This window comes from Panthera leo, chromosome A3, assembly GCF_018350215.1.
Source record: "Panthera leo isolate Ple1 chromosome A3, P.leo_Ple1_pat1.1, whole genome shotgun sequence".
Taxonomy (NCBI): Eukaryota; Metazoa; Chordata; class Mammalia; order Carnivora; family Felidae; genus Panthera; species Panthera leo.
This window is the reverse complement of record NC_056681.1, coordinates 64,308,366-64,326,541: the sequence shown is the minus strand read 5'-3', so window position 1 is coordinate 64,326,541 and position 18,176 is coordinate 64,308,366. Positions and strand designations below refer to the sequence as shown.

General features: G+C 38.7%; 1 protein-coding gene across 3 annotated transcripts in view; it reads right to left on the bottom strand.

The window, feature by feature from the left end:
* CAMKMT (calmodulin-lysine N-methyltransferase) overlaps positions 1-18,176 on the bottom strand; it is a 404,726-nt gene that overhangs the window by 38,100 nt on the left and 348,450 nt on the right. For 2 of the 3 annotated variants that reach the window (XM_042932169.1, XM_042932168.1), the window contains exon 7: positions 14,309-14,375. The exons of the other annotated variant lie outside the window; for it this stretch is intronic. In XM_042932169.1, coding sequence (XP_042788103.1) covers positions 14,309-14,375 — 67 coding nt within the window. The remainder of the gene's footprint in view (positions 1-14,308; positions 14,376-18,176) is intronic. 3 annotated transcript variants of the gene reach the window in all.

Here is an 18,176-nt window from a genome sequence, read left to right as displayed (position 1 = left end):
TCGGGACCACCACCCAGATCAAGAAATGGAACTTTGCCTGATCCCTCAGAAGTCCCTTTATGTGCTCTATCATTCACCTTCAACCTTCACCTCAATGCAATGACTTTCTAACTGGTCATCGGCCTCTACCCTGCCACCATTCATCACACCAAAGAACTAAATTTGCCTGGACACATCTTTTCTACCTCTATGCCTTTGATGATTTCCTCCCTGCTTATCATATCTAGAATGCACTCTTCAACTGCTTTTCTTCTCTTGCCTTTCAAGGGCCACCTCCTTCATGACCCTTTGTCAGATCCCTCTTCCTTGGATTGGCTGATCTTCTTTTTATACTTACAAAACACGAGTAACCCAACTAGAGCAGACTCAGTCTTGTGTTTTGGTAGTTGGGCAAGTATCTTAGGTCTCATGTGGATATCTTGAAACCTCACCTTACTCATATTTAGGGGTTACTCATGGTAACCCCTAAAGGGCTCACCATAGTGCTTTTACATGGAGCAGACTCTAAATTACATTTTATTACCTTGAACTGAATGAAACAAGTTGAACTAGAATATAGCAGCTAATTTAGTGAAATATTTTAGGTAAAAATGTTATTCACTAACAAACTTAATTAAAGAAGAGTGTATGTAAGACAGATATAGCAATTCAAAAAAAAAAAAAAAAAGTCCAGAAAATAAGCAATGCTATAAAAGTGATCCAAGGTTAATTTCTGGATCTCCATTTTTCTCAACTAGTATAGGATGAGTGTTTCTCAACTGGGGTAGTATTGGCATTTGGGACAGGACAACGCTGAACTGTAGTCCCTGGTACTGTAGGATGTTTACTCTCTCTGCTCCCTCCGGTTCTAGTAACAACCCTTAGTCATTGTGACAACCAAACAGAAATACCCCACATAATTACAAACAGGTGCAGAGGTGGGCACACAGTCCACCTCTGGTTGAGAACAGCTGGTGGATTATCTCAAAGGACTCTTCCACCTCTGATGCGTGCTTCTTGTTGGATCCCAGTAACGAAAGGCTGTGATGCAGACAAGAAACTAATCAGAACTCTCCCTTCTCTGTACAACTTTCCCCCTCCCACTGCCATTTACATCGTCACGAAGATGCCACCATAGGAATCCAGAGTCCAACATGAGGAATAAAGCATGGAAGGTAAAAACAAAACAAAACAAAACAAAACACCTCTCCTAAGGACAAATAGCGGGATATCCAATAGATTCGCCTTTATGCTTTCAGTTGGTATGCTAAACTGAACAGCATTGTAGGGATAAAACAAGTTGATCAAAGTGTGATCTGTGATCCAAATACATTACAGTCACCGTGGGAGATTGTTAAAATGTGAGATTCATGAACCACAACCCTGGGGAGTCCAGTTCAGTAAGGAACTTTTGTTTTTAAAATAAGCACCACAAGGTAATTCCTATGAAAATGGGTCATGCATCATTTTGAGAAACCTGTTCCAGAAGATCTTTACCAGTATAGATATGCATTTAGAATACTCTTTAGCCAAAGGTCTAGACTTTTAGTTCCACGTGTCAAATGTCTTTATTTTCAAAAGAGTGATTTTAAAAAGGGTGCCATTCCAGAGAAGTAATAGTGGCCCTAAAAACAGAATTAAGAGCACTCCACACTATATACAGAACTTATATAACTCAACACAACATCATCATCACCATCACCACAATAATAATGATGATCCCATTGAAAAATGGGCAGAGGACCTGTCCCAAGAAGACATACAGATGTCCACCGGACACATGAAAAGATGCTCGACATCACTAATCATCAGGGAAATGCAAATCAAAGCCACAATGAGATATCACCTCACACCTGTCAGAATGCTAGAATCAAAAAGACAAGAAATAACAAGTGCTGGCAAGAATGTAGAGAAAGAGAAACCCACGTGCACTGTTGGTGGGAATGGAAATTGATGCAGCCAATTTGGAAAACAGTAGGAAGGTTCCTCAGAAAATTAACAATAGAAATATCCTATGATCCAATAATTCCACTACTGGGTATTTACTCAAAGGAAACAAAAACACTAATTTGAAAAGATATCTGTACTCTTATGTTTATTGCAGCATTATTTACAATGGCCAAGATATGGAAGCAACCCAAGTGTTCCTCAATAGAAGAATGGATAAAGAAGATGTGGTATATATGTGTGCAATGGAATATTACTCAGCCATAAAAAAGAATGGTGTCTTGCCATTTGGGATAACATGGATGGATCCATAGGGTATTATGCTAAGTGAAATAAGGCAGACAAAGACCATACGATTTCACTTACATGTAGAATCTAAATGACAAAGCAAATGAATAAACAGACAAAAAGCAGAAATAGACCCATAAATGCGGAGAACAAACATGGTTGCCAGAATGGAAAAAGGTGAAGGGATGGGCAAAATGGGTGAAGGAGGTGGGATACAGGCTTCCAGCTGTGGAATGAACAAATCATGGGATAAAAGGTACAGCATAGGGAATATAGTCAATGGTGTTGTAATAGTGTGTGGTGACAGAGGGTAGCTACACTCGTGGTGAGTATAGCATAATGTAGAGACTTGTGGAATCACTACACTGTACATCTGAAACTAACATAACATTGTGTGTCAACTATACTTCAATTAAAACAAAAGAAAACAACAACAACAACAAAACCCCACTCCCCCCTGGATCACTAAGGGAAGGAAGCAACATCACAGATTAACCAAAACAGGATTTCATTTATATAAATTCCTTGAAACAGATGACCTGACCAACTTTTTGATTTTTATCCTGAAGTGAACTAATTCACATTTCCAGACTAAGAAAGAAGGCTTGGAGAAAGGGGAAAGGGAAGTAAAATGAGGTCTCGATGAAAATTTTACTTTAGAGGATCTACAAGATTGATTAATTACAGACAATTAAGAGTTGCCAGGATGTCAGATCTTGTACTTTCTTTGTAAATACATGAGATCTATAAAATAAACATGGGAGTAAAGTGGATGGAGCTGGTTTTAATGAATGAAAATTGGGACAACTTTAAAGCAATGAAACACTATAGAATTTAACGAGAAACGCTCAGAGAGACCGCAAGTTCAGTGGTTCTCAAGTGAGGTCTCCAGACCAGCAGCAGCAGGGTTACCTGGGAACCCTGCTCAAAATGCAAGCTCTTAGGCCCCCACCTCAGTCTCTCAGGGGATAAGGCCCAACAATCTCTGTGTCACAACAAGTTCTACAGATGATTCTGATACTAAAGTTTGAGAGCTATGGCTCTAGCTTGTTGTATATTTCTGGACTGACTTTAAAACTGACCCCACTCTCTGGATCTGTGTTTTTGTCTGTAATTCAGCTGAAATAAACTTACTTCAGAGTCCAAAAGGAAGACAGATTTCCTTAACATTTGGACTTCCTAAGTTGTTGACCAGTATATTCCACACTGGTTAAGGAGGACTGGTAAAGGGTTTTGAAATCTTGGAATGAAAGGTACTAATTATTTTACTAATTATATTTCCCATTTCAAGTATCTCTGATTCCATAATTATGACAGCTGATTAACTTACATAAGAGCAAAACAAAGTGATGATAAAAAATTAGAATTAGCTCTTATTTCATATCAAATTACAATTATGTGCCATTAGATGTGAAATCACAAATTGATTATTGTTTTTTCATGTTTTCATTTCTTTTTTCTTTTTCAAACTTATGAACTTTCAAGCATAATGCAATTTTAATATAAGATTTTCACTATTTGTTGCCAACTTCAAGTCATAGCTTCCAAAATAATGGGGTAAAAATTGCTTTGATCTAGCATTATGGTAGCAACTTAGGGTGACCCAGATTAGGTGGTTCAAAAGATAAGAAAAGCTTCCAAATTCTTTTAAGAAGCCATCATACCAGTGATATTAAAATCTAATAAAGATTGTGCAATAAAATTGTGGACCATTTCTACTGATGAATATCAGTGCAAAAAGCCCAGATAACAAATACACTGCTGGTGGGAATATAAAATGGTCCAGCCAACTTAGAAAACAGTCTGGCAGTTCCTCAAAAGGTTAAACATAGAGTTAGTATATGATTATATACACCCAAGGGAAATGAAATTTGTCACAAGAACTTGTACACAAATGTTCATAGCAGCACTATTCATAATACCCCAAAAAGGGCAACCACCCAAATGTCTATGGTGAATGGATAAATAAAATTGTAGTCTATCCATCCACCAAAAAACTATTAGAACTAATGAATGAATTCAATAAGTTTGTAGGATACAAAATCAATGTACAGAAGTTTGTGGCATTTCTGTACACTAATAATGAAGTAGTACAAAGAAAAACTAAGAAAACAATCCCATTTACAATTGCACCAAAAATAATAAAATACCTAGGAATGAACTTAACCAAGGAGGTGAAAGACCTATATTTTGAAAACTATAAAACACTGATGAAATTGAAGACGACACAAATAAATGGAAAGACATTTCCATGCTCATGGATTGGAAGAACCAATATTGTTAAAATGTCCATACTACCCAAAGCAAACTACACACTTAATGCAATCCCTATCTAAATACCAGCAGCATTTTTCACAGAACTGGAACAAACAATCCTGAAATTTGTATGGGACCACAAAGACCCTGAATAGCCAAAGCAATCTTGAAAAAGAAAAACAGACCTGGGAGTATCACAATTCTACACTTCAAGCTATATTACAAAGCTGTAGTAATCAAAATAGTATAGTACCGTCACAAAAACAGACATATAGATCAATAGAACAGAAAAGAAAGCCCAGAAATAAACCCACAATTATATGGTCAATTAGTCTTTGACAAAGGAGGTAAGAATATGCAATGGGAAAAAAGTCTCTTCAACAAATGGTGCTGGGAAAACTGAACAGCTACATGCAACAGAAAGAAACTGGGCCACTTTCTTATATCATACATAAAAGTAAACTCAAAATGTATTAAAGACCTAAATGTGAGATCTGAAACCATAAAAATCCTGGAAGAGAGCACAGGCAGTAACTTCTCTGACATTGAGAAACAACCCACAAAACTAAAAGATAACCTACTGAATGGAAGGAGATAATTGCAAATGACATATCCGATAAAGGGTCAGTATCCAATATGTATAACAAATTTATACAACTCAACACCAAAAAAAACCTCAAATAATCCAATTAAAAAATGGGCAGACGACATGAATAGACATGTCTCCAAAAAAGGCCTACAAATGGCCAACAGACACATGAAAAGATGCTCAACATCACTCATCATCAGGGAAATGCAAATTGAAACCACAATGATATATCACCTCTCACCTGTCAGAATGGCTCAAAACAAAACCAAGAAACAACAAGTGTTAGCAAGGATGTGAAGAAAAAGGAACCCTCATGCACTATTGGTGGGAATGCAAACTGGTGCAGCCACTGTGGAAGAAAGTATGGAGGTTCCTCAAAAATTTCAAACAGAACTACCCTATGATCCAGTAATTGCACTCCTGGGTATTTGTCCAAAGAATATGAAAACACTGGGGCACCTGGGTGGCTCAGTCAGTTAGGCGTCTGACTTTGGCTCAGGTCATGATCTCATGGTTCGTGGGTTTGAACCCCGCGTCGGGCTCTGTGCTGACAGCTCAGAGCCTGGAGCCTGTTTCAGATTCTGTGTCTCCCTCTCTCTCTGCCCATCCCCTGTTCACGCTCTGTCTCTGTCTCAAAAATGAATAAACATTTAAAAAATTGTTAAAAAAATATGAAAACACTAATTTAAGGGATATACACACCCCTATATTTATTGCAGCATTATTCATAATAGTCAAATTATGGAAGCAGTCTAAGTGTCCATCAGTAGATGAATGAATAAGGAAAATGTAGTATATATATATATACGATTGAATATTATTCAGCTACGAACAGAATGAAATCTTGCCATTTGCAACAACATGGATGGATATAGAGAGTATAACGCTAAGCGCAATAAGCCAGACAGAGAAAGATAGATGCTATATGATTTCATTCACATGTGGAATTTGAGAAACAAAACAGAGGAAAAAAGTGAGACAAACCAAAAAACAGACTCTTAACTACAGAGAACAAACTGATGGTTACCAGGGGGTAGATGGATTGGGGGACGGGTAGAATAGATGAAGGGGATTAAGACTACACTTATCTTTATGAGCACTGAGTAATGTATGGAATTGTTGAATCGATACACCTGAAACTAATACAATATTGTATGTTAACCATGTTGGAATTAAAATAAAATAAAGTAAATGTGGTCTATCCATAGAGTGGAGTATTATTCAGCCATAAAAATGAATGACATCCTGATATGTGCTAAAACATGGATGAACGCCAAAACATTATGTTAGGTTAAAGAAACCAGACATGAAGGACCACACGTTGTATGATTCCATTTATGTGAAATGTCTAGAATAAGCAAATCCATAGAGACAGAAAGATTAGTGGCCCCCTAGAGCTAGGACGGAGAAAGTGTGGGGGGGCAATGGGGAGTGACTGCTAATGGGTCACTTTATTATTTAGAATTTAGAACATTTGTATCACTTTTTATATTTTATAACACAAAAATGTTCTCAAATTGATCATGATGGTTGCACAGCTCTGTGAATATACTAAAAACCATTGAGTTGTACACTTTAAGTGGGTGAATTGTATGGCATGTGAATTGTATCTCAACAAACTTGTTATAAAAATAATTCCAGATATCACGTTAGAATACAGCAGCATGTTAAAGGACAAATTAAGACTCCATGACCAAGTGACTAGAAATGCAGAGATGCTTTAATATTAGGAAACTGGTTAATAGGACTTGTCATAATTACAGGTGAAATTAAAAAAACAATTTGCTCAGCTCCGTTCATGCAAAAAAGGCACCTGCTGAAGTTCCAAATTTATTTATAATAAAATCTCTTAAAAACTAGGAACCAATAACAATTTCCTTAACAAGATAAAAAATATCATATGTATTTCCACTCAAAAGCTAATGCATAGCTAATGGTGAAATATTAGAGGAGTCCCAACAAAGTCATATTCAAAAATGCCTATCATTTAATATCATCTTGGAAATTTTTATCCAATAAAAGTATACAAGGGATACAAAAGAAGAGGTATGAGAATTGGAAAGAAGTCAAAATCGTCATCGTTTGCAGATGATGTGATTGTTTATTTGGAAAATTCAAGAAAATAAACTGACAAACTTCAGAAACAATAACTCATAGAGATGACTAAACATTTACTATACAAAACCCTGTAGCTTCCTTTATAAACATACAAATAACAACCAGTTAGAAAATATATGAAAGAAAAGAGCTCATTTATAAGAGAAACAAAACTAATTTCCAAAAATAAACTTAACAAGAGACATGAAGAAAGGTTTTAAGTGCCAGTGAAACATCTGGAAAAACTTGAATAAAAAGAAAACGCCCTGTTCTTGAATAGGAAGACTCAGTCATAAAGACGTCAAGGCTTAGTAAATTATATTTCTTTCAATCACAATGAAAATGCCAGTGTAATAAAAATACCAACATAATTTTAGAAAATTCTAAAAAGAAAGCATAATGACAAGGGACTAGTCTTAACAGATAGGAAAATATATTACTAACAGGTAGTAATTTACCCTTTGGTAGAGCCATATGAATAGACAAAGTTCACTTCTGAAAGTCTGTTGTGTAGATATACTTGCAAATATACAGTCTACGTACAGATGTGTTCACTGCAGCACTGTTTGTAATGGCAAAATACTGAAAACAGACTATTATTAAAGTTAAAAAACAATTAGTTTTTAGCAATGGATTATGATGTGGCCATTCTCTAAAAAAATATTTTAAGATTGCCCCTTGTCCATTTTAAAGTGAAGAAATCCTTTGAAAACGAAGACGTTTGGGGCACCTGGGTGGCTCAGTCGGTTGAGCTTCTGACTCCTGATTTCGGCTCAGGTCATGATCTCGGGGTTGTGGGATTGAGCCCCGGGTGGGGCTCCGTGCTGAGCATGGAGCCTGCTTAAGATTCTTTCTCTCTCCCTCTGCCCACTCCCCACTTACACATGCTCTCTCCCTCTCTCTATAAAAAAAAAAAGAGAGAGAGAGAGAGAGAGGTGCCTGGGTGGCTCAGTCAGTTAAGCATCTGACTTTGGCTCAGGTCATGATCTTGCAGCTGGTGGGTTCCAGCCCCGCATCAGGCTCTGTGTTGACAGTTCAGAGCCTGGAACCTGCTTCCGATTCTGTGTCTCCCCCTCTCTCTCTCTCCTCCTCCCCCACTCACACCCTGACTCTCAAAAATAAATAAAAATGTTAAAAAAATTTTTTTTTCTAAAAAATAAAAAAGAAAGAAAATGAAGACGTTTTTATTTGATATGTAACTTCGGTGATACACATTTCTATAAAGGAGTGATTTTTCTCTTAAAACTAGAAGGCATTTTTGCAGAGGATGTAGTAGTCTGACATGCACACCTGGCTATCAATATTGAACTTGGCCAAATTTGGATAGTGAGATTTTGATCTTGGTGAGGAGTAGGAAACCGCATGTCCAAAGAGTTAATATAATGTTATTTTAGAATAAGAGACCTTAATTTTTAATTTACTGCAGTTTAAGAGGATGCCTTAAAAAATACAATGTCCCCAACTGTTAAAATCTGGCTCATTTTAATACAAAAAGGAGAACTCTATCAAAATAATCAAAAACTGGATAACATGCCTGTGGGAGCTGGTTTCTTCAGGGCAAAACACTGAAGAGTAGGGGGCATGGATCCTTCTTTAAATTTGTCAGGCAAATAAAAAATGTTCGTAATAGAAAGTACATGTAGCAATTTCCTTCCCCCACATCCAAGATAGCAATGGAAGGAAACAGGACTGTGGCATCTCTAGAATTGTCAGCAGTTCTCAAGATTCTGTTACATAATTCTAGCAAAACTCACTAACAGGTATAGTTATCAGAAAATTTCCCAAAGACAGCCTTCAGCCTCCTTATCTCAGTTACCTTCTTCTAACCTTCCTCTTCAACCTGACAAAGGACCGATAAATGCCTACTTACAATGTCAGTTTGTCTATAGACACGGCATAGGCATTCCTGAGAAGAAGCCTATCCTGAAATGAAAGTCAGCTATCTGATGTATAAACTGATGTCTGAGTCTCCAGAGCTTGACTTTCCTCCTACTAAAAATTATTTGGTTCCATAAGCCTTATGGATTCATGTCTTTCAAAATGTGCTCCAACTACAAATCTTAAAAACCTTTTTCTATGGCAGGGATAAAGCGTACTAATTGCTTCAGGGAATAGAAAAACATATTAAGCAGAACCTTTGCCTTCAAGAAAATTATCCGTCTCCCCTGCTAGAGTGTGAAGTCCAAGAAGGCATGGGCTTTCTCAGTCTTGTTCATCACTACATCTCTGGCACCTAGAATAGTACTTGGTGTGCAGAAAGTGACAGAAATATTTGTCAAGAAATGAATGAACCTCAGCAAAACTAAAAGGCAACCAAAGGAATGGGAGAAGATATTTGCAAATGACATATCAGATAAATTAGCATCCAAAATCTATAAAGAACGTGTCAAACTCAACACCCAAAAAACAAATAATCCAGTGGAGAAATGGGCAAAAGACATGAATAGACACTTCTCTGAAGACATCCAGATGGCCAACCAACACATGAAAAAATGCTCAACATCACTCATCATCAGGGAAATACAAATCAAAACCACAATGAGATACCACCTCACACCTGTCAGAATGGCTAACATTAACAACTCAGGCAACAACAGATGTTGGCAAGGATGCAGAGAAAGAGGATTTCTTTTGCACTGCTGGTGGGAATGCAAACTGGTGCAGCCGCTCTGGAGGTTCCTCAAAAAATTAAAAATACCATTACCCTATAACCCAGCAATTGCACTACTAGATAATTATCCAAGGGATACAGGTATGCTGTTCTGAAGGGGCACATGCACCCCAATGTTTATAGCAGCACTATCAACAATAGCCAAAGTATGGAAAGAGCCCAAATGTCCACCGATGGATGAATGGATAAAGAAGATGTGGTATATATATACAATGGAGTATTACTCAGCAATCAAAAAGAATGAAATCTTGCCATTTGCAACTACATGGATGGAACTAGAGGGTATTATGGTAAGTGAAATTAGTCAGAGAAAGACAAATATCATGTAACTTTACTCATATGAAGACTTCAAGATACAAAACAGATGAACATAAGGGAAGGGAAGCAAAATTAATATAAAAACAGGGAGGGGGGACAAAACATAAGAGATTCTTAAATATGGAGAACAAACAGGGTTACTGGAGGGGTTGTGGGAGGGGGGATGGGCTAAATGGGTAAGAGGCATTAAGGAATCTACTCCTGAAATCATTGTTGCACTATATGCTAACTTAGATGTAAATTAAAAAAATAAATTAAATAAATTTAAAAAAAAAAGAAATGAATGAAAGAAGACACAGACAACATGCTTTGAGCAATAAGAGAATATGGCACTTTTAACTGTGGGATCAGTCTAAGGCCAATGGAAGTTAAAAGGATGACAAGATTAAGGCAGGATAAATGATAATTAGGCCATCCTACAAGGAAGAATTTAGAAGGACGAGGGAGAAGGGAATAGGACTGGTTAAGGCCAGTGACGGGAAAGACCAAATGTGTCCAGAGAGTGCAGAGGCCTGGGTGGCCATGGGAGAAGGCCACAGGAGAAGGCCATGGGAGAAGGCCCCTGGAGAGGGCCAAGGGAGAAGGCATATGCTGGGGAAGCAGAGGGAGCTAGACTGAATGAGGAGAGTGAAGGAAGTGAGGGCAGGCTGCAGAAGGCCTAGAAAAATCAGCAACTGGATCCCACTTGGTGGACATTTACACTTTTAGAATCATTTTTCACACCCTTGATTTAACCTTTAAAAGGAAATGAGCCTCAGAAAAGACATAAATCTTAAAAAGCAGTAGGGCAATGGGGCCAATAGCCAGTCCTGGGGGCCCACATAAAGGTGAAATTTGGGTTATAAAGAAGTCTTAAATGTTATAATAAGTTCCATAGTTTACTAAAATTAATGGTTTATCAAAGAATAATACAAGTCACAGGCCTAAATTCGCCAGCAATTTTCACACAAAGATAAACTCTTTTCTTAGGCAGAAACTTACTTTTAATATCACAGCAGGGTATATTTAATAGATTTTTTAAAATACTGTAACTGTTAACTAATATTAACCAGAGAATGACGCCCTTCACTAATTCTAGAACACCCAGAAACACGTAGACGTCAAAAGCTCCAAATGCTTTTTTATGAGACAGTCAAGGTTTTGAAGACAGCTTCAGATAAACCTAACAATTGAGAAGCCGTAAATATCCTTGCTCTTTCCACCACTCTCCGGCTATATTTAGCAGCACAATTTCCTTTGTTCACAAGTTACTCTCGCTAACTCCATATTTATATTCTCAAAGGCAGAATGCCTTGGACCTATCAGTTAAATGAGTGGATGGCTACATGCATGGACAAACACGTGAACCATCAAATGACTGTATTAAGATCTGTGAGATGAAATGGATATAACGCTTCATCAATGGGCATCCTAGATCTTCCTTCACCGGGGCTAAAGCTCCCGGGCCTCCACAGATATGTCTGTCTCACTATGCAACAATTAGACTGGGATTAGAATGGAACAGGGGGAGTGAGAAAGTTTGTTATTAAAGGAAGGGCGTTATTCTAGGCAAGGGTGGTGATGTTTAGGAGAGCAGGGGTGGGTTCGTTGTGAAGCTAGTGGAGCTTAAGTATCTGGGTCCCTTACTTGCACAGGCTCCTTCCAAGCACATGAGGCGCCCCAGTGATGTGTTCCTATGGTCAAATGCTTCTGTAAAATTTGCCAAAGTAAGATGTCATCAAATTCATTCTCCTGAAGAGAGCCCTCAAAATGTGGGGCCCCACAGGCACCCGCGTCTGCCCTGGCTGAGAGGCAAGAGGAGGCTGATGGTCACTGAGCATGCTGTTGGAGCAGCGGGAAGGGGAGCTTGGGGTGCCGTTGCCATTTCTGGGCAGTTTCCCGCTCCTTTCTAAAAACACACCATTTCCTAGGCCCCATGTCCTCATACCCTGATACACCTTTCTGCTGTTACATCTCCTTTGCGAATGAAGTCACAGGAAACTCTCGGCTGTTCCAAACTTCATGTCAAGCTTTGAAGTGCTTTTCAATAGCAGAAATATTGGGCTCACGGGTGGGCTTTGTAGCTATGGTAAATACTTCTTAGTTATCTGTCGCTACTGTTATCCCACACCTCCAATTTGGAGGAGAAATTCTGCATAGGCATTGAGGCAATAAAAAAGAACATTGAACTATATCTTAGCTCTTTTGTGAACAGTTTCCTTTTATTTCTTCTCGCATGGAACTAATGTGCTCATCATATTGTACTGGTTATGGGTGGGAAAGCAGTGGAGAGAAGGGAAATGCTGATTACTACATCACTGGTTGGCAGTTTCCTCTTAGCTTCTGGAAGGTTAAGTGGTCAAGTAGCTTCTTAATATGAGATCAAGGCATTTCAAGGTCTGACTCATCCGCTGGTTATCTGGCAAAGTGTTTTTAGTAGACTTTGGACAAAATGCCTGCAGTGGTCAGAAGAGAAAAAACTGACCACAATGAATAGAAGATAAAGACAAAAAACCCAAATCTCTCACCTTGGGAGGTTCCTATAAGACTATTGTCATGTAGACTATATGTCCAGGTACATATCAGAACAACATATTTAGAGATCGCATTTTGAATAACAGGTAAATAGAAACAAAGGCCATTTTGGATACGTCCTGTGTTGAACAACGACATTTTGCTTCTTTCTGTAACAATTATTTTATGAAAAGATGACAGCAAATTCTGTTGCACTCTGTAAGTTAAACACTTGACATTTTTATTCCTCAAAATGGCACATTTTAGAAATGTAGATATGTTTATTAATTAGTGATTATTAACACCCAGTAAACAACATTATGTCTTGTAAAAACACAATCTCACTTCACAGCATGATGCTGAAATCTATTATTCCCTGATTCCATATGCTGAAATACACTCAAATGGTCACAAATGACCTTAAGCATTAAATAAATGTAAATGAGGACAACATAGAAAATGTGCTTTTGATTGATAACTAAAAGACCAGGTTGCAAATCACGTCCCTAAAGAAGGCCTCCCCAGAAGGGTAGGGCAGTCTACACCGCGGAGTGAAGGCTGTCCTAAGAATGAAGGATACACAGGTAACAGATTGCTCTTTCTCCTGACCTGCCTGAGGCTTTCTGGGAAACAGAAAGGGTTTGTTATTTACATGAGGAACACAGAGCACATTGTCCCCTGTGCCACCAGCCCACTCTGACATTCTACTGCGAAATTTCAAAACACATACGTGGACACTCCATTATCTTCACCAGCTGACAGGAGAGAAAAATAATTATTGCTATTCCATGGCCTCATGCCAATGTGTTGACCACTGTAGGTTTTAAGCGTTGTTGCTGTTCATTCATCTCCCTCCCACACCCCCAAACTGAGCAGTTTGGGTGGGAAAGCATCTTCAACACAGAGAAAACTCAAAATATCAAAGGGTGACAGGTTAAGAGTAATAAATAAATTAAATAGTTAAAAATCAGACTGTTCTTCTAATGTCTGGGGTTTGACCTATGCATGAAAAATGCACAAATACAGACATTTCATGGGAAAAGTACTGAACGATGATTACTCACTCTTCTGGTTCCTATCATCAGGGCAAAAGGAAATGTAGCATCACAGAAAGCACTATTGTTTGGGTTGAGGGGAGGCATTTCTCTAAGTTTGAATAGGAATCAACAGAATCTGAAAGGGAAAGGACACCTAGCCCATTTTACAATCATGAATGGAGAGAGGTTTCTCAAAGGGGCCCGTCTTGTGCATTGCAGGAGGTTTAACAGCATCCCTGGCCTCTGTCTACCAGATGTCAGTAGCAATCCTCTCCCCAGGTCAGGACAATGAAAAAGTCCCTGGGAGCAAGACTGCCCCTAGTAACAGAGCCTTCATAAGGAGGTCTCACGAGGGACCTCCCCAGCCTCATCCTGTACACTCTCAACCCTCAAATCATTCCCAACCCAGGGTTCAATACACTTCAGTTTTCCTCACTTATTAATTGAAGATAATGAAAATGTCCGTCTGCCTCATTACAAGTTCTTTTCAACATTAAATGAGATACTTTTAAAGTGCTTAGAACAGGGCCTGACCCACAGTAAATGCTCAGCAAATGTTAGCTATTATTATTTTTAATAATCATCCCTAGTAGTGAGAACACCAGAGTGTTTTAATGCAGAAGGGTATCTTACCCGCTTGATATTTTCCGAGTTTTAAACACACCAGCCTTCTGATTCCTTGTGATGATGTCTCTCACGTCTGAAGGACACAGTTAAGAAAGCTTCTGCAGAGACTGTCAACTGACTCAAAACAAAACAAAACCAAAAGGTCCACAAACACGACGATCTTCTTATTGTACATGGAATCAGCACGGTGAAAAGAGAAGAGTTGTAGGAGAAGAAGGGTCTAGCCCTGGCTCTCCTACCACTCTTCACCACCAATGTTGAACTGCTTGCCACAGGCAAGCTCTCTGGACTTGCTGGGCTGCAGTTTTGTCACCCGTGAAATGGACATTCAGGGAGCATGCTGGCAAGGCCCAGGGCTATGAGTGTTGGTGGGTGTAGATGACTCCTGTGTGGGCACCATGCCCCACTTGCTTAAACGAGCTACAAGCCCCAAGGCAAGCCTCTTTCAGTCAGTGGGGAGGGCAAAGGCAGTTTTCGGAGACTCTCCAGGTTGAAGAATTTCCAATCTTGTAAACGCTAGCAGAGAGTATGGGGACGAGCAGCAGGGAAGGGCTTGGGAGGAAGTGAGAGGCGAAAGACAGAAAAGCTTGGAGAGCCTTTGAGAGAAAACAAATTACTAAAGAAGAAAGTCAGTCCAGGGAAAGGCCCCTTGAAGAACTGGCTTTACAGACTCATGCCGCGGCCTTTGGCCATCTGCTGGCACATAAGGGCTTGTACGAGAAAAGCCATATTTCTCGAAGAGACGTTTTGAGGAGCTAGTCCATTACATCACACAGCGCCATCTTGATGAGGGCCCGTGGGAAAAATCATGTCACATTCCAACACCGGGGCAAGGCTAGACTTGAGATCAACCCTTCTTGCTTCAACTTCCAGGTGCTATAAATCTTACAACTGTCCTCGTTTCTCTTCTTGCTCTGGTCCCTGTGCAATCCAGAGCCAAACGGATGACCAAACTCTATCAACCACAAAAGCTCGTATGGTATGTGTTTTCTGTACTGACCTCTCATCCTGGCTTCATCATATTTTCCTGGCTTTCTGATTTCAATAATCCTCACTTTCTCATTTATTTCATATGGTATATCCTATGCGTCACTGTAAAAAGCCTCCAAGTCCCTCTTTCGGATCAAGGCAGGTTTAAATAAGCAAGAAATAAAATAATTCCACCGAAGGCTGCAAGCTGAACTAAATTGGGCCCATGGGGAGGACACCAAGCAGACAAGCGATGTTCCCCTATTGCTCAGAAAAACAGATTTCCTTTTTTTTTTTTTTTTTTATTATAGAAAAACAGATTTCCTGAATGCTCCAAACAAGCATTGGCCAAGATCTCCCCGTAAGAACAGAGCCACAGGACTTTTTAACCCAAATCTCTGCTTGAAACATCAGGCACACCCATTTCTTCTCTGAGTGAATAAGCAGGTACTGTGATAGCTTTCTCCCCCCCAGGAGTGGGTAGGAAAAATCAATTAGGTCTCCTAATGAAGGGCTTTGTGGAGGTTTACAAAAGTGCATTATATGGAGACTTTTTTTTTTTTTCTGGGTGAACTTTCCTGTATGCAAATTAAATACCGTTAAATTACATTCATTAAAAAAATAAAAGAGACTAATTTGCCTACTTGTTTTGATTAACTAAAATGACACATCGGCCTACAGTTCTGTCTATTTCAGGAAGAAAGTATTTCAGGAAAGTCTTCTAAACGAACTGTCTTGTAAGAAAGGACAGCTGACATCTTTATTCTGAGAAGACCAAAATTAGTGAAGAATCAACTGACAACTGTTTTTTGGTTATGCTCCCCCACACGCCGGCCACACCCTTCTCGACGTTTCCATGACATCCCACCGCATGCAACAATGTGCCTGGTTCACCTGTAGCGTCGTATGAGTACATGACTAATCTATCAAGCCAAACATATTATTTTGTTAGTGGAGGTAATACTTCTTATAAAATAGTCACAGGGAAGTTAAATTACATAAGCCTGAAAACCTATTAATAATTTTTAGTAAACATCTTAACGCTCCATGCTTTTATACAATTTATAAACCTGTGGCACTGGGTGGTCAGGTTGAAGCAAGTGTACGTATTTGTAATTCTAGAGGTGCTTTTTTTTTTTTTTTTAATATAATGAAAAAAATTCACAGCAGTATTTGGGCTGCTTTATTTTTAGAACTGGGAAGGAGATATGTTTTATGGTTTAGGAGGTGTTTTTATATTAAAACAAGTCCAAAGAGAAAAACAAATGGCAGTAGTGTATTTAAATATCTTAAGAGATACATTCTGATATTCTGCTCCCCCCAACCTTCACTTTAGGTCAGATTTTGAGGTGGTTCCTCTGGTTGGCATGTATCTAATAACAAATTTTATCATTTTTTAGTGTCACTTCAGAGTAACAAAGGAAATCCAATCCACATATATATAAATATATGTATATATAAGAGCCTGGGTGGCTCAGTAGGTTAAGCATCCAACTCTTGATCTCAGTTCAGGTCCTCGTCTTAGGGTTGTGAGTTCAAGCCCCATGTTGGGCCCCACACTGGCTGTAAAGCCTACTTAAAAAAATAACATAAAATAATAAAACAAACATTGTGATTCAGAAAGCAATACTTTCTGAGTTTATGTTACCTTTATTTTCACTGGACCATCCAAGGTGAGGGTCGAAAACCATGAAGTTATAATATAAATCCTGTTCATTTTGATCACTGGTTTTTAAAAATGCTTGATGTGGCAATATTTGCCAGTTTAAAGGCTGCAAAACATTCTTAAATGTGGTTGTTATCAAAGGAATTGAGAGGATGACAGGAGATGCTTTGAACTCTGTTAGCAGTGTCAACTGTTATGTTTTTGGATGAGAGGCCTTTTCTTACTGAGGGTGCTGAGGAAAATGTAAGATGACACTCAGCAGACCATTCTAGGTTTTGGTGAAACAGAATGGTTTAATGGGGGCGGGGGGAGGGAAGCTTTGAAGCCAAATGAACCTGGCTGGCTTCTAAGCTGATTTTGATACTTAACGGCTGTGTGAACTTCGGTAAATTAGCCTCTCTGAGCTCCACCTCAAAAATAGGAATAATGATTCTGCTAATAAATAATAAATTATTTAATTTTATAGGCTTAATGGAGTACTCCATAGGATGAGCCTGACACATTGCCTAATTCATGCCAATTCATTATCTTTTTCAAGAGTTCAGGCAAAAGCTTTGGAAGGACGAAGGGGCTGGTGAGTAACTAAAATGAGGTTTGGCAGTTAGGCTTTATTTTCTCTCCCTGCCACTCAGAACTAATAATGTTAACGTTTATATTGTAGAATTTATTATTTAAAAAAAATTCTAATGTTGATTATAATTAGCAGGGGGCGCCTGGGTGGCTCAGTTGGTTAAGCGTTCGACTTCGGCCCAGGTCATGATCTCGCGGTTCATGAGTTCAAGCTCCACATTGGGCTCTGTGCTGACAGCTTAGAACCTGGAGCCTACTTCGGGTTCTGCGTCTCCCTCTCTCTCTGCCCCTCACTTGCTCACGCTTTGTCTCTCTGTCTCTCAAAAGTAAACAAACATTTAAAAATTTTATTTATTTATTTATTTATTTATATTTAATATTTATTTATATTTATTTTCTCATTATAATATATTATAAATTATAAATATTAATTTATTCACATTTATTTATAAATTATAAATATTTATTTCTACAATTATTGTTTATTTTATTTTTGTTTATTTAATTTTTGAGAGAGAGACAGAGAGACAGAGCATGAGCTTGGGGGTGGGGCAGGGAGGGAGTGAGACACAGAATCTGACACAGGCTCCAGGCTCTGAGCTGTCAACCCAGAGCCGGACGTGGGGCTTGAACTCGTGAACCGTGAGATCATGACCTAAGCCGAAGTAG